General features: G+C 56.6%; 5 protein-coding genes across 5 annotated transcripts; 2 read left to right on the top strand and 3 right to left on the bottom strand.

Moving 5' to 3' along the window:
• Positions 1-88: 88 nt before the first annotated feature.
• On the bottom strand, positions 89-1,830 carry GNI_169340 (hypothetical protein; the record flags this gene model as incomplete). Its single annotated transcript, XM_011134958.1, has 2 exons — positions 89-1,652; positions 1,769-1,830. 2 exons carry the CDS (start codon positions 1,828-1,830, stop codon positions 89-91), a joined length of 1,626 nt encoding a protein of 541 aa, XP_011133260.1.
• Positions 1,831-2,084: 254 nt separating this feature from the next.
• On the bottom strand, positions 2,085-7,907 carry GNI_169330 (putative RCC1 repeat protein; the record flags this gene model as incomplete). The annotated part of the gene is made up of 2 exons (XM_011134957.1): positions 2,085-4,187; positions 4,317-7,907. 2 exons carry the CDS (start codon positions 7,905-7,907, stop codon positions 2,085-2,087), a joined length of 5,694 nt encoding a protein of 1,897 aa, XP_011133259.1.
• A 72-nt stretch (positions 7,908-7,979) lies between these two features.
• GNI_169320 (putative transmembrane protein) lies at positions 7,980-8,336 on the bottom strand (the record flags this gene model as incomplete). Its single annotated transcript, XM_011134956.1, has 1 exon — positions 7,980-8,336. The coding sequence occupies one exon, from the start codon at positions 8,334-8,336 to the stop codon at positions 7,980-7,982; it is 357 nt and encodes a 118-aa protein (XP_011133258.1).
• A 1,031-nt stretch (positions 8,337-9,367) lies between these two features.
• GNI_169310 (hypothetical protein) lies at positions 9,368-9,469 on the top strand (the record flags this gene model as incomplete). The annotated part of the gene is made up of 1 exon (XM_011134955.1): positions 9,368-9,469. The coding sequence occupies one exon, from the start codon at positions 9,368-9,370 to the stop codon at positions 9,467-9,469; it is 102 nt and encodes a 33-aa protein (XP_011133257.1).
• A 1,266-nt stretch (positions 9,470-10,735) lies between these two features.
• On the top strand, positions 10,736-24,924 carry GNI_169300 (hypothetical protein; the record flags this gene model as incomplete). Its single annotated transcript, XM_011134954.1, has 1 exon — positions 10,736-24,924. A coding segment is annotated over one exon (14,189 nt), but the record flags the coding sequence as incomplete, so codon positions are not given.
• Positions 24,925-25,026: the final 102 nt, after the last annotated feature.

Genomic DNA, 25,026 nt, shown 5'->3' with positions numbered 1-25,026 from the left:
TGCGTTTCCACTAACCCAGCCAGCCAGTAATCAAAAAAATAGTTCCTGCAGGACTGCTAGGCTACGTCGATCGGGTCAGCTCCCCCTGTCACCACTGACCCAGAGGTGGGTTCTGACTGGTGAGATCGCGGCGGACGGTTGCCACGGGTGAGTCTCGTGCACCTCTTCCGCGTCCGTTGCCGCGTCCGTTGCCGCGTCCGTCGATGAAGACCTGTCTCGCGTTCTCGCGAATTTCGGCGGCGTTCCCAGGCGGGCTTTGAGTCTCCGCTCCTCCACGACGACGTCCGCCGCCGCCTCTGCGATCGCGACCGATGCCCTGACCGTTGACCGACGCGGCCACATTCACGGCCGCCATTCGGTTCGCAGCTGACTCATCAAACACCATCCGGGGACCGCCACCCGTGCGCACACTCCCACCTTCCTGCACAAAGCCGTTTCGACCACCGTCTCGGCCACCGTCTCGGCCACCGTCTCGGCCACCGTCTCGGCCACCATCTCGGCCACCGTCTCGACCACCGTCTCGACCACCGTCTCGACCACGACCGCCACCACCTCGACGACCGCCACCTCCACGACCACCTCCATAAGCGCCTCGGCCGCCACCACCACGGTAGTCATGTCGTTGATAGTTACGTTCGCGTTCGTTGGTATCTTTGTTGGCTGGTTGGCCTACCCAGACCTTGCCGGTTTTCGGGTCTGTTCGTACGGGGATACCCTTCATTTGCGCGTTCGCTTTAAGGATGTCCTGTTTGACGTTTTTGATGGTGAAGCCTTCCGGGATACCGCCACGGTCGGGTGCGTCTGCAATCATGATGTTCTTGATAGGTGAGGGCACGGCGGTCTCTCGCGGATTTGATACAACTGTGGCGTCGGCGGCAGTGAGACTCCGCACAACCGCGGTGGACATGAAAGGCTCGTCGAGCATGTGCAGTACTTTACGTACACCTTCGTTAAACACAGCCATCAAGTTCGCCGCCTCTGCCGCTCCATTACGCGTCTCCAAAAATGCTTGCGCCGTCACACCCAACCGTGCGAAAGCCACATTTGCACGGCACATATACTCGTCATTCAACGCACACACCTCTTCCCGCCTCATCGGCACATCCAATGCATAGTTCTTACCCCGCCACGCCTCCCTCAACTTCACACCCAAATTCTCAGGCAACGCAAACCCCTCACTCAACTCACGATCCACCAACGCCGTCCGATCCGTCTCCGACAATATTTCTTCAGCAAGACATCGCATACTTGCCAAACGTGTCGCCGGCGGAATGAAATGCAAACTCAAATTCGATATGTACCGACGCTTCGTCAAATTGCGGTAATGCAGCAAATCTACCAAACTCTCATAGAGAAATGATGCACGCTCTTCCACTCCTCCCACCGACCCAAACAAAGCACTAAACTGAGCTGTCAACCGCCGGTTCGAATCCTCCGCCGACCAATTGGCCGGGTCAACCTTGGATGGTTCAGCCTTAGACGGCTCAGCCTTGGACGCCTCGGCCTTAGCCGATTCAGCTTTCACTGAACCTTTCGTCAACCGTTGTTGCAGCACTTCCGTCTCCAACGCCACTTGCGTCAAGACCTTCACAAACGAATCCGTATCCCTCAGGCACGCCGCCAACTCCACTTGCTGCACTAACGAGCAGGGACTAAAACGATCTTGTTGGACTCGCCCCAGGTGTCAAGCCCCAGGTCTTGGATCCATCCCAAGTGCCCCCTTGTGGATCTCATTGGGGTAAACCTTGTGGCCAGAGAATCTACTTACCGGCCGTTAATGGTGTCGTAGCCGAGGTTTATCAGGTCAAACGCATCGATTATTTTTTCCATAGAAAAGGTAGCCCACTTATATGCCCACCCGCGGTGAGGGCTGGGAGACGACCGCTGGACCACTGTACCGTGTCCCAATATCTATCTTGTCTGTGTATTGGGCTTTAGTGGCAACCTATCTATGTAGCTATCTAACGAAGTCCTCCAGTGGTCCAGTGAGGTCACCCAAAGCGTGGGGCTCTAACGTCCTCGTCCTCGTCCTCGAGTGACTACCTCGGGCGGGTGCGGTGGTGGTTCGGTGTTGTTCAAGGCCGCTAGACAAGACTGCTTTGCGCCGTGGCCATGTAGGATTTGGATTTGTCTTCGACGCAGACCTCTCTGATGTTGTTGAGTAGAATTTTGAGGGGGCCTGCATAAAAGGTGGGCATGCCAGGGTTGATGGTGAGACGATCGAAGTAGTTTTGGGGGTACTGATCGTCGTCGGTGATGACGGAGCCGGATAGATTGCCGACTGAAATTTGCCAGCTGTTCCCAGTTGCGTTTTGAAACACGACTCGATCTTTACGTTCAGCAGCGGCAGAGGCGACGCCGGACGGGACAAGTACGCAGCAGTTAAGGAGCTGTGAGACGCGCGAGACGTATTTCCGGGGTCCGTCAATGCGTCGCGGCATGTAGGGAATGGCTTGCCAAACGAACGGTTTGATATCGAAGCTTTCCGTTATAGAAGCTAGGGTGGAATCCACTTCAAATTGTTCGATAGCCTTAATCTTCTCCTCATTCACCTGCTGATTCCGTGCCAGTTCCGCAAGTTCGTCAGTGACGTAACGTTCTAACTGATCGTAAACGTCTCGAAGTGACTCCAGGTAGCGAATAGATCGTTCCCGATTGTTGATAATTTCTGCGCCGTACTTTATCAGTTCCTTCAGGTCATGTTTCCGTTTCATGGTGTCACAAAGCCGGAAACAGTCGGCCAGGAGCTGGACGAGATCCCCGGGTTGTCCGGAGCGGATAGCGTAATCGTGTGCGTCAACAAACGCGTCATTAAGTTCATCATAGGTCCCGGCCCGCATCTTAGGAGCACGCCGTATTCCCTCGATGAGCTTCGTCCTACCGTCATACTCATCTGGTAAACTGAATGGCCGGATTACGGAGCTGACTGCGACGCCCTTACGTGTGTGTACAGCTTGTCGGAATGCCAGTGTCTGGGGTACAGCGCACCCGGTGGTACGTTCAAACGCCATAGATCGGGCGTGGAACAGGAAGGCTGGTCTATATACGAACACCTCTGACTTATACTCACTATATCCGGACCTAGAACTAGCGTGTGCTATGCTCCGCCGGATGGTCGCCACCAAACTGCTACGTTCTAATGCTCGCGATTTGGCACGATCCAAAGTACTCCGTCGAGTGCTGCTACGTCCCAGAGTTGGCGGTACCTGTTCATCCGTTACCTGTTCATCCGAATGATCTTCGAATTGTATTTCATAAAACATATCTAAAACTTCATCCGATATAGGTAACTGACTTGCCTCCGGTGGACACAGAGCTCTCACAGCTTGGATCAATGGATCAAAAGAAGAAAGTGCTTTCAACTTCGGTTCATACTCACGAAATAAGTTTACAACTCTCAATAAAGGCCACCAATCAACTCGCACAGTTTCCCTGGGATTCGATAGTGCTTTAACATGTGTTGTAAACAATGAAATGACAATACGAAGATCAGGGTCCCGTACACTCTCGCCTGTCTCTAATTGATGGCCGTATCCCGAGGTTTCAAGTGTGGCCAGATTCATTCGTTTTAGATCTGGATGCACACTAGCCAGAAGTTCGATTCGTTCGGACAAGGTCATTTCGAACTTGGCATAGGCCGACGTTATCGGGAACGGTTCCACGGGGTCTCGTTTCCGTTGGTTGTAAGTATGCGTTTCTAACACTTCAGCGATGAAGGAAAAATTCACAACCAACCTTTCGGGTAACTTTGGGTACCCTAGAATCTCGACAAACTCCGATGCACTACGTAACAGTGGAGATAGATAACTGTACACGGTACAATCTATGTATTTATACCATGTATCACCCTCATTCATCTTCTCCTTTAACTTCTCATTAATTCGTCCCCATAATTCTACATACGTCAACGGTATCGCCAATGAACCAGCCAAATGCTCCATTGTAGGCTCCAACAAACTCAGACTTTCTTCATACAATTCACGAAGACTTACCTTCGAACGCAAGATCTGCGCTGCACTCGGCTGCTTATTCATCCGAGACGATTCATACTTCTTTAAATATTGCTCCAACTCCTCTTCTGTCTTCGTAAAGAAACAAAACTCTGGAGGATTTGCCCCTGTCCCAAACGTCAATAAAAGATCGGCCGCAGACTTTTTATCACAGTCGTCATTTAACGATAACTTCAACTATCAAGACAACCTTATTATAAGAAAACGTTATTATGATGTGTGATCGTGAAGTATTCACACATGTGTGTAGGGTGTGTGACATGTGTGTAGGGTGTGTGACATGTGTGTAGGGTGTGTGGTGCATACAATGGCGCTGGCGAATTGATGCAGGATGGCGACGTTAGCGAATAGGCACTTGTTAATTATTTGGGAGAAGACCGATCGTTCGTTAACGAACAGTGTATTGTAATCCTTGGCTTCGTCAATTTCAGCTTCCCCGATAGCTCGTAGTACTTTATGCATCCGTGTTTGCAGAAACAGATCTCCGATTTCATGATAGAGCTGTGACAGCAGGAGGCTAAAGGCTTCCCTTTGTTCATCATGTTTGAGGAAGGGTCGTAGTATAAGCCAGTAAGCTGGCTGGATAATGAGGGTCTCGACAATGATCTGAAATTGCTCCATATTGCTCCGTAAAGAATAAACTAAATCCTTCATCTTAGAATGAGCTCCTTTGGGATTATTCTCGCTTATAGTAGGATCAAAAGCGGCAGGAAAATAAGCAGGTGACACACCAAGCGCCAATGCCAATCTCGCAAGGCATCCAGATAACTGATCCTTACTCTTCATAAACATGTTTGTGTCATGCGCACTCGTCACACGGTCAATTAACTTCCCGTATAAATGTTGCAAATCCGCCTCAAACGCTAAAATACCCGCATCATCCCGAACCTCAAAACTGTGCTGTAATGCCGCCTGCAATAACTCCACCGTCGGCGCCTCGAATAAACGCAACTCAGCCAACACCGCCGCTGCCGCAAAGTCCGCCTCATCTGATGCCGGCCCACCTCCGCCAGCCGCTCCACTTCCTCCGGGCTTGCCTCCCGAAAATTCGACTCCCACTGCGCCCGACTGGCCGACGCTGCCCGTTTCGGCAGGGTCAGTGCGCATACCCAGGTGCTTCAAAAGCTCGGGGGCGGGGGCGCAATCCCAGGCGATGGTGAGCGGCGAGATGTCGGCCTTGGTCTGGGAGACAGGACCGAGCCCGAGGCGACCCTGAGCGGCGTGTCCCCAAGCAAACAGTTCGCCTCGTTTATTAGCGGCGAAGGCAACGTTTTTGCCAAGGGCAAAAGCACTCACAGCCTCCAACTGCTTCAACCAAACGGGTCCGTAATACTCGGTACTGCCTTCCACGTGCAGAACGTTCGCTGTAGGCTGAGCCGCCCCCAACTGACGATGACTGTTCGCACCCCAGAGAACGAGTTTGCCGCCCCGTGTCAAGCAACCTGCGTTGCGGCCGGCAGCCGCAACGGCGGCGCAGCCGCCGTCGCCGGCGACTGCTGTAAGGCGGAGTGCGTAATTAGTGGGCGTAAGAAGGTCGCTCTGGGTCCCGACTGCGCGGGCTTGGCCCCAGACGAAGAGTACGCCCTGTTGGGTCACTGCGAGTGAATGAGTGTCGCCGCAAGCCACGTCCACAACTGGGCCGTAGCCGGCCAGTTTGACCTCGACGGGTTCGAAGGCATTCCGTGCGTCGCCAGTGCCTAATCTTCCATGTGCACCCGTCCCCCAAACAAAGAGTTGTCCCCGATCGGTGATGGCGCACATGTGCGATTCTCCACAAGCGACTCGTACAATCGCTTCGCCGACACTACGCACACGCCGCAACTCCAACACCGGCTGTCCTGGGTCCACTGGCACACCTAACTTGCCGCCGTCGCTGTTTCCACAGACCCACAACTCGCCTGCACTCGCATCAGCCGCACTCGCGCGCGGTGCCAACACCAACGCCGTGTAGTCCGCACCCGCCGCTGCGAACAACACACGACCGCGTAATGACGCCGCCATCGTCGGTCGTGCTAACTGCATCTGTCGCCCCATGCACAGCTGTCCACTCTCTCCCGCACCCCAAGCAAACAAGTCACGTGACACAGCTACACACAACGAATGGTTGCCCGCTGCCACAACCTGACGCACCACCGTGCCCTCCGGAAACGCAACTGGTACCGGCTCGGTCGCACATGCCTCCTCCTCCTCCTCCTCCCCTCCTGAAGCCTCCTCACCACGTGAAGCCTCCTCACCACCGGCCTCGGGTGCCAACGCCGGGTCGGTCTTAGTCTCAGTTTCCGGTCCAGTGGCACCCGTGCCCAGTTGGCCATGGCTGTTGGAACCCCAGGCCCAGACCTCACCGCGGGGCGTAAGTAAGAGAGTGTGTGCGCGTCCGCTTGAAATCTCGAGACAAGGTGCACCACGCACAACAAACGCCTTTTCAACACGAGTGGATGTGCCACCCGCCGCCTGTTCGGCCAGGTCGCGCACAAGGCCACGTCCGCGCAACTCAGCTATCGATACTGGCTTGCTCTGGTCGGCCTCGTCCAATAATCCTAAAGGCGCCCGGCCCCATGCCCAAAGGTCACCCCGACGTGTGTAGACCATCACAGAAGCCAGTCCCGAGGCGGCCGCGACCGCCTCGTCGCCCAGACCCTGCACCTTGCGAGGGACCGAGCTCGGCAGCCCGGTTACGGGACCGGACCCCCAGACATACAAATTGTTCTCGCCGTCGAGTGCGAGAGAATGTGCGGCGCCCAACCATACGGCCTTGCAACGCGGGAAGCTGCCGAAGAGAGTCGGCTCCAGCCGCTCCAGGTTGTCTTCCAGCCCGAGTTGTCCGCCGCCATTGGAGCCCCATACCCAGAGTCGTTCGGAGCGGTCGATTGCTGCCGAGTGGCTGGTGCCGGCTGCCACGTACGTCATCGACTCCCCCTCCAGAGACCGGATGGGCGTGGGTTCGAATCGCGGCAGGTCGTCGCCCAATCCCAGCCTTCCACTTCGCCCGTCACCCCAGGCGTAAGCGCGTCCCGAACGGCAGCAACAAAGCACGTGGTCTAGCCCTGCCGCCACCTGCGTCACAAACTCCTCCTGACCCGAAGAGTCCACGATCGGCAACTTGTTCGGAGCCCAGATACACTCAACCTCCTCGCCGAAGCCTAGAGCGCCTGCTTGTGAGAATCCGCAAACCCATAGCTGTCCATGTTCCGAAAGGAAATAAGTGAAGTGTCCACCACAGACAACGCGCGCAATCTTCGTATCCGAGAACCGCACCTTGCACGCCCGCTCCGTATACCATGGGTCCTCCGAATACGGATCCAATGGCACTCCTTCCTCCGTATCACGCACGTATCCCAAACGACCCATAGTTCCCAAACCCCACGTATACACCTTGCCACCAGGAGCCTCCGGCGTCTTCACCACCACCGCCGCATGAGCCACTCCCGCCGATAAATCGAACACACTCTTACCATTCAGTGACTCCACACGCTCCGGTAACAACGAACTATCCAGTTCATCACCCAACAATAATACATTGTTATTGTTCGCGCCCCATGAATATAGCGTCGGCTCTCCAGACACCTCCGCTACAGCCAGCCCGAAGTCAACACCAAATGCCAATCGCTTGATACTTCGCCAAGGCATCTTGTCTCTCTTCTCCACCCTTGATGTCCCATACTCCTTGCCCCCTCGATCTGATCCCATGATACTCTCTAATAGAGGATCCTTCTGCGACTTCATCGGAGGAGCAAACACCTCCTCTTCATCCTCCGCTGCCGGCCCACCGTAACTGGAACGTCTAGTACTAGATCTACGGATCGATGCCGCCTCCTTAATAACAGACCCCCCCTCCTCTTCCTCCTCGTATTCTACCTCCTCTTCCGCCTCACTATAACCCTCTTCTTCGTCGCTCATGGATCAAAAAAAGCTCATGCACTCCCACCAAGCTGGAATTCCCACCAAACTGGAATGCCAGGAGGCAGACGACTACCAAGCTGGAGGGGGGGTGCTGAAAATAGTTATCGGAATGGTCGCATCATCCTCCGTGGGACCACCACTCATGTAATCTGTTCCATAATCAGTACCAGTACTGAGGAGGTCGTGACCGTTCAGCAGCTTCTCAGTCTCGGACACGTCAAGAGGGCCGCCAACCAAGACCTTGCTTTGGCGGCCGGAACTCCTCAAAAGCGCCACTATGACATCCAGGGTGGTTACCACACATGGTACACCAAACACAGCATCGAGCATGACGTGCCGCAATCCATGGTTATACAAAACGATCACAGGCACAAGCTGCAGGGACAGGGCGGTTAAAATGAACCACACTAATCTGAACCTTGTCATTTTCTCTTTAAGGCCATAGAGCGCGTGGTGAGCAAGAAACAACCCCGTGCAACCTGCCCAAATCCGTGACGGAATCAATAAAAACTTTGGGTACTTGATCAAAGCGAGCCTAACAGGATTTTAGCCCAAGTCGATCTTCAATGCTTACCCCACGTATGCAAGTCCGCTTATCGTATTAATCCACTGCATCGCGGACAGGCTTCGTAACTTGGCCGACACGCCATCATATGGCACGGGCCTCCCGGAGGATGCCCTTGCGGCGTGCTGAATAGCGTTCATGAGCCCTAGACAAATTCCCAACACTTCGTTTTCACTGAGCACACGCGTGTGCTCCTGATGTCCAGCGCCTTATTTTACCAGGCAGGGGAAAAGATCTGATTATATTGTGAGGGAAAAATGTTTTACTTGAGATCTGCTGAGCGGCAGGCTCCGTTTTTGAGTCCCGCTGAGCAAGCCACAACTATATATCGTCAGGACATGCCTGGTTACTCACCTAATTTCACGCATCTCGTTTTACTATTACATTTATACCACACAGAAGATGCATTAGACCCTCTTGCGTCATACCACTGTAAAATTACCTTGGCGAAGACCTGTGCATACAAAACTAAACCTACAGTGCCACATGGCATGATATTGAAGTTATGTACCGTTATAAGCATGCCATTTCGTTACGAGCCATTGATGAAGTAAGACTACGTGCGCAGTTTAAGTTCCTATTTTTAGGGTGGCTATACTGAGATCGGAGCCACGAACGGCAGTGTCTTCTTGCTTTATAAGTACAGGAAAGTTATTGGCGTCCAACAAAAGTCTCTTTGGTGGGTACTTGCCCTTGCTGAGTCGAGGAGGCAGGGTTATCGGACGGTTGCAGGCTAGCGTTGAATTTCTGGATTTTTCGGCTGTTCCTCATTCTGTTCAAGAACCGGCCGGTCAGAGGGTGGTAACAGCGTTGACAGACCAGCGCCTGGCGCGGCACCCCGTGAAACGACCAGCCCAAAAGAGGAAGAGTGTTGAAACTTTTTGTGTAATCAATGACTGCGACCATCAAGAACATGGACACCGAGAACATGGAAGACGAGAACATGGAACCCAAGAACACACAAGTGTTCGTAAGCATGGATCAGCCCCGCTAAAGCAACAGCAGTCTGCCGCTGTGGTTGCCACCCGTGATCAGTTTGCGGCCCGTGCGCCGATCCCTGTGCTTGAGCAGAGGACGTCGGCAGCTGACCAAAGGGCGGCTGACCAGAGGACCGCCAACCACAGGACGACGGCGGCGGCGGCTGACCAGAGGGCGGCGGCGGCTGGCCAGAGGACGGCGGCGGCGGCTGGCCAGAGGACGGCGGCGGCGGCTGAGCAGGCAGCCCCTGACCGTAGGGGCGTTATTGAGCCGAAGCCGGTAGTTAAGGAACAGAGACCGGCGGCAAGTGCTGCGGGGTCAGACCGTCCACGGGGAGGCAAGGCGCCTGGTGGGCTGTTTGCTGGGTCGTCCATGGCCGTTGCTGGGCCGTCGATTCCGGCGGAGATGAAGAGCACGACGTCTGGTGTGCAGTCGACGCCTGTGTGTGAGACTCCTCCTGCGGGTAGTGGGACTCCTTTTACGCAGGCCACGGCAAGTTCGGGTGCCAGTCCGGTTACGGCCAGTTCGGCTCGGACGACGGTGCTGGTGGAGGGGTTAACCCCGACTCCGAACGAAAGCAGTATGGATACCCCTTCGCCAGGTACTCAGACCGTGTTGGTGGAGACGCCTGTGGGTGAAGAGCCTGCCTTCGAGGAGGACATCGTGGATGAGACCCTTGTCGAGTCGCGCGACGAGCTTAGCAGCACCAGCGACGACCTCCCATCTCGAGATCTCCCATCTCGAGATCTCGCCCCGGTCTGCGAAGTTCCACTCAGCGAACCGGTCGCCAGCGACATGCAACCCAGTGATATGCAACTTAGTGAACAACCCACCAGTGATGGCTTCATCGTCACTTCCTCCGAACATCCACTCGAAGACCGACATGCCGCCGACCCAAGAATCGCCTCACCTATGTCCGATGAACACACATCCGACGAAGACCCCCACGACCAACATACTTCCGACCAAGATTTGTTTGAAGAACGCGACCACGACGACGATGCATTCCCAGAAGACACACAAAACAGATTACGCGGCCGAGCTCGTCACGACCAAATTGGTCATCACAACCATCTAGTACGCAGACACATGCCCAATGCAGACAAGAGACCAAATGTATCATCAAGAAGTCATGCATGCATATATTGTGGGGCGACATGCACTTGACACAATCATGGCGGGGTTGGCCGGGAAGGGCCAGACGCGTACGAATGACACTTGGGTTTTGTAGGGTGATGTGTTAGGATTGCAAGAGCTGGTTCGAGTAGATAAGGATCTTTTCATGGTGAATTTAGGCAAAGTCTGGCCGGATATGCAGCTGGCACTGGCCATGACCCGTCGACAGATGCACGATAGAGTTCCGATCGTCCCAGTGGCCTCTTTGACCAGCAAAGCGGTTCCGGCCGGCAAGACAATTCCGACCGGCAGCCTGCCGGCGAGAACTCACGCGCTGGACCTGACGACAAGAATTTCGTCTGAAGGCAAGAACTTTGCGGAACTCAAATCGGCTTGCGTGGCCCCGCCAAAACAGCGGGTCGTGGACGACCACGACCGCCTGCTGGATCCAGAGGCCTTCGACGATCGTGAACGTTTATTGGATCAAGAGGCTTTGGGTCGAGACACTTTGACTCAAGAGGTTTCGGGTCCAAAGACATCGGGTCCAAAAACTCTGGATCGAGAGATTGTGGACCTGCATGAACTAAGCATCCCAACGAGCATGCAGCAGTCTGTTCATCAGCGTGCTCCGCCGATCGTTACTCAGGCGTTGACAGATGAGGTCATTTCAGATCACGACGGTTTGGAAGACGAGTTTGAGAGTACGAGTAGTGACGCAGGAAGCGTCAGGACCGGACGGGTCCCTGCGGTGCCTGTGGTTGCGCACAGACATCATCGTGGGCACCGCAGGCATTGGGAAGCTCCGTTGCCCGGAGTTGACTTGAGATCCGATTCGTTTGCTGCCGATTTGGAGAGAGACCCAGACCATGGGGAGGGGGCTGGTCGTGAGAGTTGTTATCGGGAGTCGGAGGAGCTGCACATCGGCATCGTCGCAGACAGCGGACGCACGGCTGCAGGGTATTGGTCGTCTGAGTCGGATTGCCATGTAGGCGTGGTGATGGTTGACGACCTATTGACCAGGGATAAACAGAATTACTCCGGATTGCAACGACCGGGTCAGTACTCGGGGTCTTCAGATAGCGAACCGTCGGAAACGGAAGATGATCTGGCGCAGGTTATTTTGCCCGAGACGGCGGCTGAATCCAATTCCGAATGCGAACCAGATCGGCGACTCACGACAGAGGCCGACGGATTGGCTGATCGTCCGCATCGTAAAGGAGTGTATCATATTCCAGGTGTACACCGCCATTTACCAGATGACCACCACCACTTTACACCTGACAAACACCACCGTCATGCACTCGACGACCAAATAGTGCGAAAACCGTCGGGTTCAAACCCCGACCAAGACCCCCAGATCGGCGAGATTAGTCCGAGCCCTGGAGAGGAGCCGCACTTCGAATGCCGGTCTGCATCCTCAGGGGTCTACAGTCTCAGCTATGCCAGCGAACCACTCGATGAACCTGCGCGGACAGCGGCAAACTTCCTCCGAGCTGCAACCTGTACTTTCCCGGAACCAGCGACTAAAGGACGCCGACTCCTATATTCCCAAAAGACGGACCAGAGCATTATACTCTTAGCCCCGCCGGAGGAACCAGGGTCTGAAGAACCAGGGTCTGAAGAACCAGGATCTGAGGAACCAGGGTCTGAGGAACCAGGGTCTGAGGAACCAGGGTCTGAGGAACCAGGGTCTGAGGAAGCAGGGCTTAAGGAACCAGGGCCTGAGGAACCAGGGTCTGAGGAACCAGGGTCTGAAGAACCAGGGTCCGAGGAACCAGGGTCTGAGGAACCAGGGTCTGAGGAAGCAGGGCTTAAGGAACCCGATTCTGAGGAGCCCGCGTCTGAGGAGGCTAGGTCTGGTGAGCCCGAGTCCGAAGGATCTCTGAAAAAACCTCGGCGCCCGTCCGCAATGCAGCCAAGCCGGCTCGGGTCTGAACCGACCTTACTGGCGGAGGACGGTCACCAGGACTTGAGAATCGTGGCTCCCGTTCTATTCGGGTCGGAGCAGGGCGGGTTGGTGCAGAGAGGGACGCGCGAGTCGTTCCAGAGAGGGACGACCTACGACGAGGGCGTGGGGCTGCAAGACGGAACGAGGGTTCCGACCGAGGAAGAGACTCCGACTTCGCCCAAGGTTGCGGGTGAGGTTGCGGCTGCGGTTGGGTCTAGCGGAAGCCGTGCCTTGTCCGAGGGTTCCAGTGCCTTCGAGTCGGTCCCGGAGTCTTGGCAAGAAAGCGACGAGCTGGTGGACGTATTACCCGACAGCGAGGATCGGGAGAGCGGCGGGGACCGGGAGAGCGGCGGGGATCGGGAGAGCGGGGGGGATCGGGAGAGCGGCGAGGATCGGGAGAGCGGCGAGGATCGGGAGAGCGGCAAGGACGAGGAGAGCGGCGAGGACCGAGAGAGCGGCGAGGACCGAGAGAGCGGCGAAGATCGGGGCCGGGAGAGCGAGAGCCCGAAAAGCGAATACCGCCCTCTGGAGGACATGACGCAGGTCTCTTTGCTGGTGAGCGAGTCGACCGTGCCGGAGCACGGCGAGGAGGAAGTGGTGATCGGCGTGACGCACACGGTCAGCGCCTTTTCGCAATCCGATAGTTCCGCCTGGAGCGGCCTACCGGCCCGCCATCTGCCGCCTCGGCCGGACTTGAATGCGTTTTCGCCCCTGACAACGTCGTCGCCGCACGACCAGCGGGACTGGCGCGTGCCTCCGAGCAGCGACAGTGCCGGGGCTGCGAGTACGGGGACCATGAGTGGCAGAATAGACCGTGCCACAGTGGACAGTGTCACAGTGGACAGTGTCACAGTGGACAGTGCTACAGCCCGGCCGGTGGATACGCCAGTGGTGGACACGCGAGAGGAGGACACGCGAGAGGAGGACACGCGAGAGGAGGACAAGGCCGTGATTGAACGCAGAATTGCCATGCATTTGGCGCGACGGACGCTGTCGAGACACCTGAGTGACCGGTTAGTGATTCCGGTGTCAGTGAGCGAACGGGACCGAATTTCGGTGGCCGCTCGGGAGGAGGCGAGTCGGCACTTGGACCTGTTCCTCTGTCGGCTCCCCTCTGCCGTGGCGTTGTCGCCGGAGGCCATTGGGGAGAAGGAAATGGTTCGGAGTATGATCGCGGTGCACCTGATGAAGCGGTTGGACCAACTGAGTGCGGCGGAGCTCGCCGACAACGCCGAAGACCCGGTGACCAGCGCGCGCCGCGCCAACACCAGTCGGTTCCAAAAGGCTCTGAGCGACCTGCTCGCCTACCGTTTGCTAGTGCGAGCGCCGCAACCCCAGTTCAAGCTAGAGGCGGAAGACCGTGCGGCAATCGCTCGCAAAATAGACACCATGCTCAAAACCAGGCAGATCGGACTCAGCGTCAAAACCGCGCGGAAACGCAGTAACCAGGCCGTGGGCTCCGGCGCAGACCCACAGGAGAGACAAGAGGTGGTCAAGACACTAACGCAAATGCTGGCAAACAGACTTTATGTTATACACCCAGGAGATTCCGTCGCGGGAGACTCCGTCGCAGGAGACTCCGTCGCAGGAGACTCCGTGCTCGGATACTCCATGACCGGATACTCCATGACCGGATACTCCATGACCGGATACTCTATGACCGGACCACACTCGCTGGCCAAGCGACCAGACCATCTGTTCGAGCAGGATGGCGACTACGTACCTTCAATCACCTCACAGGCGCGCGACGACCAGGACAAGGGTTTAGTCCGTAACGAGGATAAAGGCCAACCTGGTAGCGAAGACCCATCTTGCATTGAGCCTGAATTTTCTCAGTCGATATTCTCTTCACAATCCGGGTCAGCTCAGTCAAGCTCCGCTCGGTCAGGGTCCTTTCGGCAATCACCAAGAGTCTCCCATCGGGAGACGGACGACGAAGCTCCCATACCCTCGTTACGGTCTGAAGGGTCCTTCAGTGTCGTCCCCTCACAGGGCGACGACTTAGCCAAAATCATTGCCACCGGCTCCGGCACCGACAGTTCCCACACCCGGGCCGAGGGAGGTCCCCGACAGTTTGGGTCGACTTCTGGCCAGCCTCCCAGCGAAGAGTCACAGCCTAACGAGACCCGTCCAGCATACACGGAACCTCGCTCGGAACAAAGCGAGCGGGAGGAAGAGAGTGACCAAGAGACTTCAAGCGGAGGGGTATCGGAACAAAGAGAACAGGGTGAACTACCGCAGGAAGAACGAGGGCAGAACGAAGGAGAGGGGCAGAACGAGAAACGAGAGCACGCAGGTGACGATGCAACAAGCTGCGAGGAGGTAAGTTACGAGAAGGTAAGTTACGAGAAGGTAAGTTGCGAGAAGCTAACTTGCGACAAGGTAAGTGGTGAGAAGGTGAGTGGCAGTGAGAGGGATGTCCGCAAGGCGGATGGTGATCAAGTAAGTAGTGAGCAGGTAAGTGACTACGGAGCTTGGGAAGAAGAGATGGGAGAAGGAACGAGCGACAAGGAGGCATGGTCCGAAAGCAAGGGCAAGAGCCGCGAAGGCTTGAGCCATACGAGCGAAGGCGATCTATCAAGCGGTTTGTCGGCCGCCGGAAACAGGGCAGAAGGCAGCGATGAAGCGACACACGAGCCATCCATCACAAACGACCTTCGCGTCTCGCCAAGAGTTTCCTCTGAGGAGACGCCGTTTGTGGAAGAGCGGCAGTGGGTTGAAGAGAGTCAGTCGGGCGATGAAAGTCCGTCCTGCGTGATCATGGAGACAGATTCGTCTGGTGGGGAGGCGTCTGAGGATGCCGCCATCGCGAGTCACCCAATGGCTGACACCTGGGAGTTTCCAGGAGTTCCGCCACTTGATCCGCACATGGTTGTTCAGCCCGGCTTGCGGGACGCCAGCCACGCCTCGGAGGACTGCTCTCTCAGTCCGCTTTTGAGAGGCCGCGAAAACGAGCTGCGTGGACTCAAGCCTCCTTTGGGTGACGAAAACAGTCCTGGCTCTATCCATCCCGACTCCAGCCGTCGCGGCTCCGGCCATCACGGCTGGGGGGGCCGGGTTGCTGCCCCGCCCCCTTCCCTCCAGACGGACGTGAGCTCGGACTTGATAGACCTCGACTCCTCGGTGCCTCCGACCCGGGCGTCCGAACCGGGATCGGAGGAGGAGGCTTCTCCGAAAGGGCGGTTCTCCGCATCCACCGACCTACTTGACATGTCCAGTGCTGCGGACGACCTGGGCAAAGTTTATGACCTGGGCGGAGTCATCCAGGACGTGGACGGAGTCGTCCAGGACGTGGACGGAGTCATCCAGGACGTGGGCGGAGTCATCCAGGACGTGGGCAGCGTACCAGCATCTAGAAACAACATCCAGTCCTCACCTCTCTTGGTCGCTTCAGGCTCGCTTGCAGAAGTCGTCACGGACGGCGTCGTCCTGGCTCCCCGGCCGGAGCCAACCATTTACGGTGGAGACTCCGGACTCGAAGACTCAGCCAGCCATCCGTCAGAAGGGGTTTCCTCCACCTCGCCGCTGCAGCAGCCAGATGTGCCGCTGCCGACAGCTCCTTTGGTCACTGAGCAGTCCCCGGCACTCAGCAACGGCCAGATTGTCTTGCGCGATGGAGTCGACTCTCAAGACGAAGACCCGTTCCAAGAGGGAAACGACTTTCAGGGTTGCGAGGTCGTCGGCGCGGAAGAAGGTGGAAGTGGGCCGGTTACGCAAAGTGGTGTTTCGGGGGAGACCCGAGAGTACCAGTTACGAGACGACGAGGAACTGTCGCCTACCGGGGAGGAGAGTAGCTCGTGGTCGGAGCAACCGCGAGGTACGCCGCAGTTTTATGCCATTTACTCGAACGTGGGTCGTCTATCGGACTGGTCGTCTTCAATGGATCGGAGCAATCGCGAGTCTGCGACGAACAGAGGTGCTGGGCGGAGTCCGGTTTCGAACGCGCGACCTGGCGCTAACGACATTGGACGACCGGTGCTCCACTTCGACCTGCCGAGTTGCCATGACGGGTCGACTGTAGGCTCCAGCGATCGAGATCTAGGCCGCCGCAGCCAGCTGGACTCCCGCAGCCAACTCAGCTCACTCCCAATCCTGCATTCAACCGGGAACAGTTCTCAGGACTCCATGACTTCGAACGAATCTAGCGGTCTGGAACCGCACGTGCTGCCAAGTCCCCATGATGACGCAAATTCCCACGATGACGCAAATTCCCATGATGACGCAAATCCCCATGATGACGCAAGTCCCTCAACCGATTCCGATGGTTTGGGATCTCCGTCCGATTCCTCCGGAACGATGTCAGAGCCACCGTCCGGGTCGATCCACCAGACAATATCTGAGACCGAGGAGTCGACAATTTACTCGGCAAACGACGTGTCACAACCTCCGACCGGGCAATCATCGTCTACAGACCATGTCATGGGACGCCCGACGGGACGCCCAAGAGCTGCAGACTACCCCCTCGCGTCAACACAGTCGTCCCATTGTGGAACCCCCACAGTTTCCGAAACTCCCACAGTTTCCGAAACTCCCAGAGTTTCCGAAACTCCCAGAGTTTCCGAAACTCCCACAGTTTCCGAAACTCCCACAGTTTCCGAAACTCCCACAGTTTCCGAAACTCCCACAGTTTCCGAAACTCCCACAGTTTCCGAAACTCCGCACCAATCACAGGTCCATCCTGTCGACGATCTGACGGTAGGTGTGCAGCCTGAAAGAGTGTTTGAGGTCTCCAATTCGGGTGTGTCGGAATTCCTGCAGACGGATGAGTCTGAGTTCGATTTGCGACTGCCTTACCAAAGTGAGGAAACAGAAACGGATGGTACGCTCTCCAAATTGGATGTCTCAGATCACTGTTCTGTGAGTTGCTATCCCGGCACTGAGGCTCGGGTGTTGGATGAGGCAATTGACCCCAACAGTTCCTGTCTCCAGTCGGACATTGGGTCGTCGAGTCTTCAGTTCGAACTTGGTGGTGGCCGTCTCGACTCAGTCGTGGAACGCACGGCCATGTCTGTGTCCCAGATCGAGAGTGTTTCGGAACCCGACGACCGGACAGATGAGGATAGCACATCAGAGCCGACCGGTCTACGGGAACCGAAAGAACCCTGGCGACATGACACGCTTCATGACGGGTGCAGTGATCATACGGAACGACCTACCCCACACGACCGTGACGGCCAACCCTTCAGTCAACTCGGGCAGTTCAAACACCGTCCCACAATCCGGGATACTAATGCAACGAAAAACGGCTCCCAGAACGAAGGTCTTCCCTTAATGGAAGGTCGTCCCTTAATGGAAGGTCTTCCCACAATGGAAGGTCGTCCCTTAATAGAAGGTCGTCCCCCATCCGACTCTCGTCCAAATATGTTGGGGCACATGGCCGGAGTTACTACACCGTCCCTGGTCCGAGGCGGGACGGCGGCAGCCAGAGCCGTCCGAGGCTCCATGAGTGACATTTACGCCGGGACGGGCTTCTACTTCCGGGAACAAGAGCTGGTCCCGCGCCCTCATTCGGACGAGCGCGCACTTAGTGCCATCCGGAGCGCGTGCCAGAGCTCTATGGACAGCTACCTCTCCGAGCCGTCCACATCCTACGGCCACGTCGTCGAGGCCGTCGACTCCTCAGATAGTAACCTGGTTTCCGAAGATCTGAGCGGTCTGGGAGAGGAAAGCCTTGCTTCCCGTTCCTCGGCTAGCGTGATCGCCAGAGAGACGACCACCTTGACGAAAACAACCCTCGGAGGGGCGATCGCTACAGGCGGACTTGGTGAGAGCCGGGGAGTGCAGTTCTCTGACTCTTGGCACGATGCCGACTTTGACAGGCCGCGTTCCGCCCGAGCTCCCACCTCGGGAGTCTCTGTACCGGATCTGGAAACTCGGAGTCCAAACTCCACGCACAGGCCAGCGACCCACAGGCCGGCGACCCACAGGCCGGCGACCCACAGGCCAGCGACCCACAGGCCGGCGACCCACAGACCGGACGAATGTGTACCGGCTCTCGCTCGCTTAGACCCGGGTCGTATGAGCATGACGGTGCGGGCTGATTCGCGGTCGGACGAGACGGGAACAGTGGAGGACGCGGGTACTGAGAATGAGCTGTCGCAAACTAGTCGCACTAACTTTAGTGGCTCGCATGGCGAGTCCACTTACTTGCCGGGTCCGACCACCGACGGCGAGAGTTGCATTCTGCCCACGAGTGCCTCCCTCGTAAGTCAAACACACTCGACTTCCCAGGGACCCTCTGCCTTCTACGGAACAGAAGCGGACCCCCACGATCTGAGACCCCAGCGCTCTCATACCGCCATGGCACCCCTGGACGTATCCCCATTGGGCAGCACGCCTGTTGGGACACCCCTGCGCAGCGCGCCCTTGGGTAACCCGGCCTTGGACAGCGGAACGTCCAGTCTTTCTGACTTAGCCCTGGGAGGCCGAAGTCACGTCCACTACAAAGTCGACTGCAATTCCGAACTGCCAGACAATCCCATGGGCCTACCCAGTCCGAGAAACTGGGACGAAAAGTGCGCACTCGCTAACATGCCTCAAGGAAAGTTACCGGGACGGGACTTGCCTTTGTGTGGCTTTCCTCCATGCGACGTCGCTGGACATGGCCTGCCTGTACGAGACCTGCATGAAGCCAACCCTTTGGAAGGTGGGAAAATCGGGCTAGGGATCGAACGCTCGATGGACGGAAAGGAGGTGGACAATTACCATGGGGACAACTACTATGTGGACAATGACCATGTGGACAGTTACCGTGCGGAGTTTCCCTTGACCCGTCGGCAGTCTGCAGGGCGGTCAATGTCCCTGAGTCGCCGGCAGTCTGTGAGCAGTCGCAGTCGCAGTCGGTCGATTGCGTCCTTGGGACCGAGTTCGCTGGAGTCAGACATGACGCACTCGGAACACGCCGACTCCTCGGTGGCCATGGGATCGCAGACCACGGACCGTACGCTCTCGCTCGAGGCGGTCGGGAAAGTGGTCGATGTGGGCGACGCCAATGCTGACACAGTGGCAGGTGTAGCCGGTCTGTCCCCGATGAATGCGTTGGGACAGGGGGTGGAACAGAACAGCCAGTTGACGAGCTTTAAGGCCGGGATTACGAAGATGCTAACCCGCAGTCACTCTACCGTCGGGAGTCAATTGCCGGGAACGACCAACGATTATAGTCGGTCCCAAAGCGCCGACCATAACGAAATCGGTGGTTCGCGTTGGGACGTTGAGGAACGAGAAAGTAGCCACCTGACTGAGAGTCAGTTGGATAGCTGTCTGGATGATGATGAGGACGACGATCGGACACTCGATGGAACCTTTGAAAGCGGTTCCGCTCTCTGCCCATCAGTGCATCTCGCTAATCGACTTGGCTTGATTTCCCAACCCACGTTCCCGGGTCTCAGCCTCAACCCCGGTCTCAGCCTCAATCCCTGCTTCGACCCCTGCCTCGATCCCGCTCGGGAACAGGTTTCCCGAGCTCAGGTTCAACTTGATAGTGGAGACCGGGTCGGAGTCCTTGCAGACGACCACCTAACCGACCATCTAAGGGACCACCTAGAATTAGATCCTGACTACCACCCAACGCTAGACCCTGATGACCAGCTGACACCAGCTCCTGGCGACCAGTCCCCACTAGCTGCAGGGTACAGATTAGAGGAACTGCGATTCGAGAAGACCGAGAAAAGGGTTAATGATGAATGTTACATAGCCACTACAGATGGTACTTTGGACATCGAGGAATTCCTGGCCTCCAACAAGCTGGACCTGACTGAGGCAAACTGTAGCGAGGAATCATCTGAAGTCACTAACGGTGACAGCGAGTTTGGGTCACAGCTGCAATCCGGGCTTGATGACCGCGAGGCGGATGACCACGAAGGGGCAGACCACCACGAAGTGGATGACCACCACGAAGTGGATGACCACCACGAAGTGGATGACCACCACGAAGTGGATGACCACCACGAGGTGGATGACCACCACGAGGTGGATGACCACCACGAGGTGGATGACCACCACGAGGTGGATGACCGCAAGGATGATGACCATGAAATGGATGACGGTGAGTTGTGCGATGAGCAGACTATGTGTCAACGGGGGAGGAAAGGGGTTCAAGTGCCTGCGTTGGACGTGACTAATCTTGATGCGCATCGGTTCGACGATCAAAGTTACGGGGATCATTCACATTGCTTGGATAGTTACATGGAAGACAGTCTGCGGAATTATGTACCAGCGTATGGTTGTCTGTCGCCGGCTACCAGCGTGATGAATTCCCCACAGCTTACATGTGAGTCTTTGACTTACTCACAGGCGCACCCTGAATCGTCAGATTGCCGACCCCGAAGCAGACTCTTCACAGATGGGACTCTGGACCTGTCTGTGGCCTTCAGTCCAACGAGCAGTGCCCGAGGAATCACCCCCCGATCACTAACACCACGTGTAGAGAGTCCCGAGCCCCGAGCAGCGGCTGAGCACCGTAGTAGCGATCATCGTACTAACGACCGGAGCGATGTTCATCCTAGTGGTGGCGATCACGAGATTGAACACCCGGGGATTGACCACCCGGGGATTGACCACCCGGGGATTGACCACCCGGGGATTGAGAGGGGTTACTCGCCTGAGTACGTTCGGGCGAATTACCCAGTGGAGCTACGAGGACCATCGGAAAGCTACGAGGACTCTGACTTGGGTCATAGCTTTGCCAGTGTAGGAGTGAAACCGAGGCAATCAGGGGATCAACTGACGGACTTTATATTCGAAGCTTCAAACACACAGGCTGTAATGACGTACGTAGACACTGTCCATACGTTATTGAGCGAGACGCACAGCATTCCGGAAACGCGGAGTGCCATGCTCGGTACGGCAGAGGGCAGTCTCGGTGATCTACCCCAATTGACTTACTCCAAAAGCGCCAACAAAAGCGTCGGCTTCCACTGCGATTTTAGCCGTAGCTACACCTACGACGGACGCGCCCACCTGGACGTACCAATCCCTGAGAGAGAACAGAGGGAGGTGAACGGGGTTAGGGAACCCTCATACAATAAGGAACCGGCATCCGATAAAGAATCCGGGTCCGATAAAGAATCCGGGTCCGATAAAGAATCCGGGTCCGATAAAGAATCCGGGTCCGATAAGGACACGCCCGGGTCCGATAAGGACACGCCCGCGTCCGATAAGGACACGCCCGCGTCCGATAAGGACACGCCCGCGTCCGATAAGGACACGCCCGCGTCCGATAAGGACACGCCCGCGTCCGATAAGGACACGCCCGCGTCCGATAAGGACACGCCCAACACATCTTCTCTGCGAGGCTTGCGGCCCCGACATAAGAGCCATGACAAAATACGCTTCGCCGACGCTGTCATTTCTGACTCTCCCGAGCAGCCGGATGCAACTCAGCCAGATTCAGTCCAGCCGGATGCAATTTTGCCAGATTCAGTCCAGCCGGATGCAATTCTGCCAGATTCTGTCCAGCCCGATGCAACCCAGTCGGAACCCACGATGGCCGAGGCTCTGTCTGCGACCGAGACCGAGCACGATGTGCCGGCAGAACAATCTCAGAATCTCGACGAGCCGGCCGCTGAGAAGCCGGTCGCACAGAAGGATGAGCCAGCTGGAGAAAAGAAACCCTCGTCTGAGCAGAAAGACGGCAAGAAGAACGAGTCGTCCGGCGGAGGCTACCGCCGGTTATTCGGCAACATGCTGAAAGGACTTGTACCTACTCAACGACCCAGCCATGGGGAGAAGAGTGGCTCGGAAAGAAGTGGTTCGGATAAGCAGGAACTGTCAAAAGAAGAGGACCCCACTAAATCCAGCCAGCGAGAGGGTTCCTCTGACGGGAAGGGCAAACTAGAGTCCGGGGGTTCTGAAAGGCGTCCCGCGGAGAAAGCCGGCGGCTTAGAACTGGACGGTTCCGAACTGGACGGTTCAGAACCGACCCGTTCAGAATCGGATCGTTCGGAACCAGTCCGTTCAGAATCGGGGGGCTCAGATTCCATGGATCAGAGCGTTCCCGCAGCCTGCAGTGGAGCTGACCCGCGGGGTGCGACCCCGAATGTTTTGTACCCGGTTGAGCCCCTTGCAGCCCTGGGCCGGCAGGTCTCTCCAATGACGAGGTCTGCGACTGCGTCCCTCCTTGACGAGGACCCGGTTGATGAGTACATGGTGGGCGAGCAGGCGCTGGAACAGTCCGGGGCATCCACTCTATCTCCGGAGTCCTTTTCTGCAGCAACGGAACCAAGCTCAGGGCCAGGTGCGGGTCGAACCGGCGACGTGGATCCAGCCGAGGGCCAAGCGACCAAGTCGGCGGAGAGCTCGGAGGGCAGGCAGTTGTCGGCAGTGGCTCAAGGAGAGCCTGAAGAGCGCTTCATCTTAACTTCGCACGTATCCCGTGACTCGACGGGGTCTGCCAGGATGGCGGGAGATGCCCCAGGAGTGGACGTTAGCGAGCGATCCTTCCTCGTGGCAACGCGTTATGGGTCGGGTTCGATGCCGTTGGGCGGTCCGATGCCTTTGGGCGGTTCGATGCCTTTGGGCGGTTCGATGCCTTTGGGCGGTTCGATGCCCTTGGGCGGTACGTCTCCTTTGACGGGCGCGTCATTCATGTCAGATCGTTTGTCACTTCGGTCGTTGAGTTCGGGTGAACCAAGGTTGTTGTCGTTACGCTCTGCTGAAGGTAACATGTTACTGGATCGTGCGGATAATGTGTTTGTGATGGAGCGAACTCTGTCACGCACTTGGTCTTTGTCTCAGAGGCATTCGTTATCCGAACGGCATTCGTTACCGCCGCCGCCGATTCATGAAGATGCATCGCAGTGTGAGACGCCGGATTGTTGCACGCCCCTGGCTGTGCAGCGATGTCATTCGCTTGCTCTCCGACAGCGGACAGAGGAAACGACAGATGGACGTCAGCCTAGACTCTTGGGCCCGCGGACGGTGGAACACTTGGTCAACCACACACAAGATGTGTGGCCAGATGACAGGGCAACCATGGAGTTGGGTATATCTCTGAGTGCCCATAAGCACCGACGATACGCGTCGCACACTGGTCTTGTTCGAAACTCAGGTCTGGCATCAGGGATCCGTATGGGGTCGTCATCCGCCGTAACGCCGCTGTCATCTTTCAATCCTGCAACCACTGGTAGCGCCCGGCTGTACTCCAACTCCAGAGTCCGACAGGGTTCCCGATCATTACACGCTATTGCTGAATCACATAACGAACCACCTCTCTTCGTCAGTTTAGACGGACCCTACAAGGAACCAGATTCCGGTGGGCTTGCACACCGCATGCCTACTAGTTGTTACCCCAACATTGCTAGGTCCGGTGGTAGCAATTCTGAAACGGAATGCCACCTCGTTCACCACGGTTCAGGCTGCAGCGACTCTGCTTCTCTTGACGGCCCCGAAAATTCCGCCACCGGGAACTGCGTCTCCGATAACGAAGAAACTCCTAACAGTCCCAGATGCATCCCCGACCCCGCGTCAGAAAGAGGTACCTCTCCCTGCGGCCTCACTTCCGTCGTGCTAACTAGCCTGCCCGTCGTGCTAACTAGCCTGCCCGTTGTGCACTCCGAAGATCTGGGTCTGGACGCATCCAGAACTAGCTCAAACCGCCAGTCCGACGAAGAGTCTCTACTTCGGCCAGAAACCTCCTCCGACGAACTTGCGGTGCCGGAACCGGTACTGAGTGAACCAAGCGAACACACTTCTACCGTATCTGGACTTGGCTTGGATTCTGTTCAACTTGATGGGTCACAACAAGCTCTGCCAGGTGGCTTTATCTCGGGCGATAATGTAGTGGATGAAAACGTTGTTCTGCTGGCGGGTACAAGGGTTCTCCCCGCCCACCCCTTGGCTCAAAAGACTCCAGACTACTCGCAAGCTCCTGAATCGACTCTTCCCTCCGCCTTTATTCTGACAAAGACCTTGAACTCTCAGGCCCAGACCTTTGCCGACTCTTCCGATGATGACCTGGCACAATTCGAGAAGTCTAGAAGAGCTTTATTGCAGGGTATCCACAGTCGACGAAGCATTGATGTAGAGGTACTGGGAGATGATGCCATGATTCCCGACGACCCGAAGAAGTCAAGGATTGAGTTGTTGCAGGATACCCGCAGCCGGCGTACGATTGGCTCTGATATTGAGACACCGGAAGACAATACCGTAGTGAGTTCCTCGATTCCCGACGACTTGGAGAGATCAAGGACTAAGCTGTTCCAAGATATCCATAGGCGACGGACAATTGGCTCTAGTATTAAGGCGTCGGGAGCTGACACAGTCTTGGACGCGTCGATTCCCGACGACTTGAAGAAGTCAAGGACTGAGTTGTTGCAGGATACCCGCAGCCGGCGTACGATCGGCTCTGATATTAAAGCCTTGGGAGATGACACGATATCGGCTCCGTCGATTCCTGATGACTTTAAGAAGTCTAGGAATGCACTGTTGCAGGACATCCGTAGTCGACGAACGATTGGTCCTGCTGTTGAGACGCCGGAAGATGATTCCGTATCCGATTCGTCGACTCCAAG

The sequence above is a fragment of the Gregarina niphandrodes genome (assembly GCF_000223845.1).
Source record: "Gregarina niphandrodes unplaced genomic scaffold scaffold00056, whole genome shotgun sequence".
Classification (NCBI taxonomy): domain Eukaryota; phylum Apicomplexa; class Conoidasida; order Eugregarinorida; family Gregarinidae; genus Gregarina; species Gregarina niphandrodes.
This window is presented reverse-complemented; position numbering and strand designations above follow the sequence as displayed.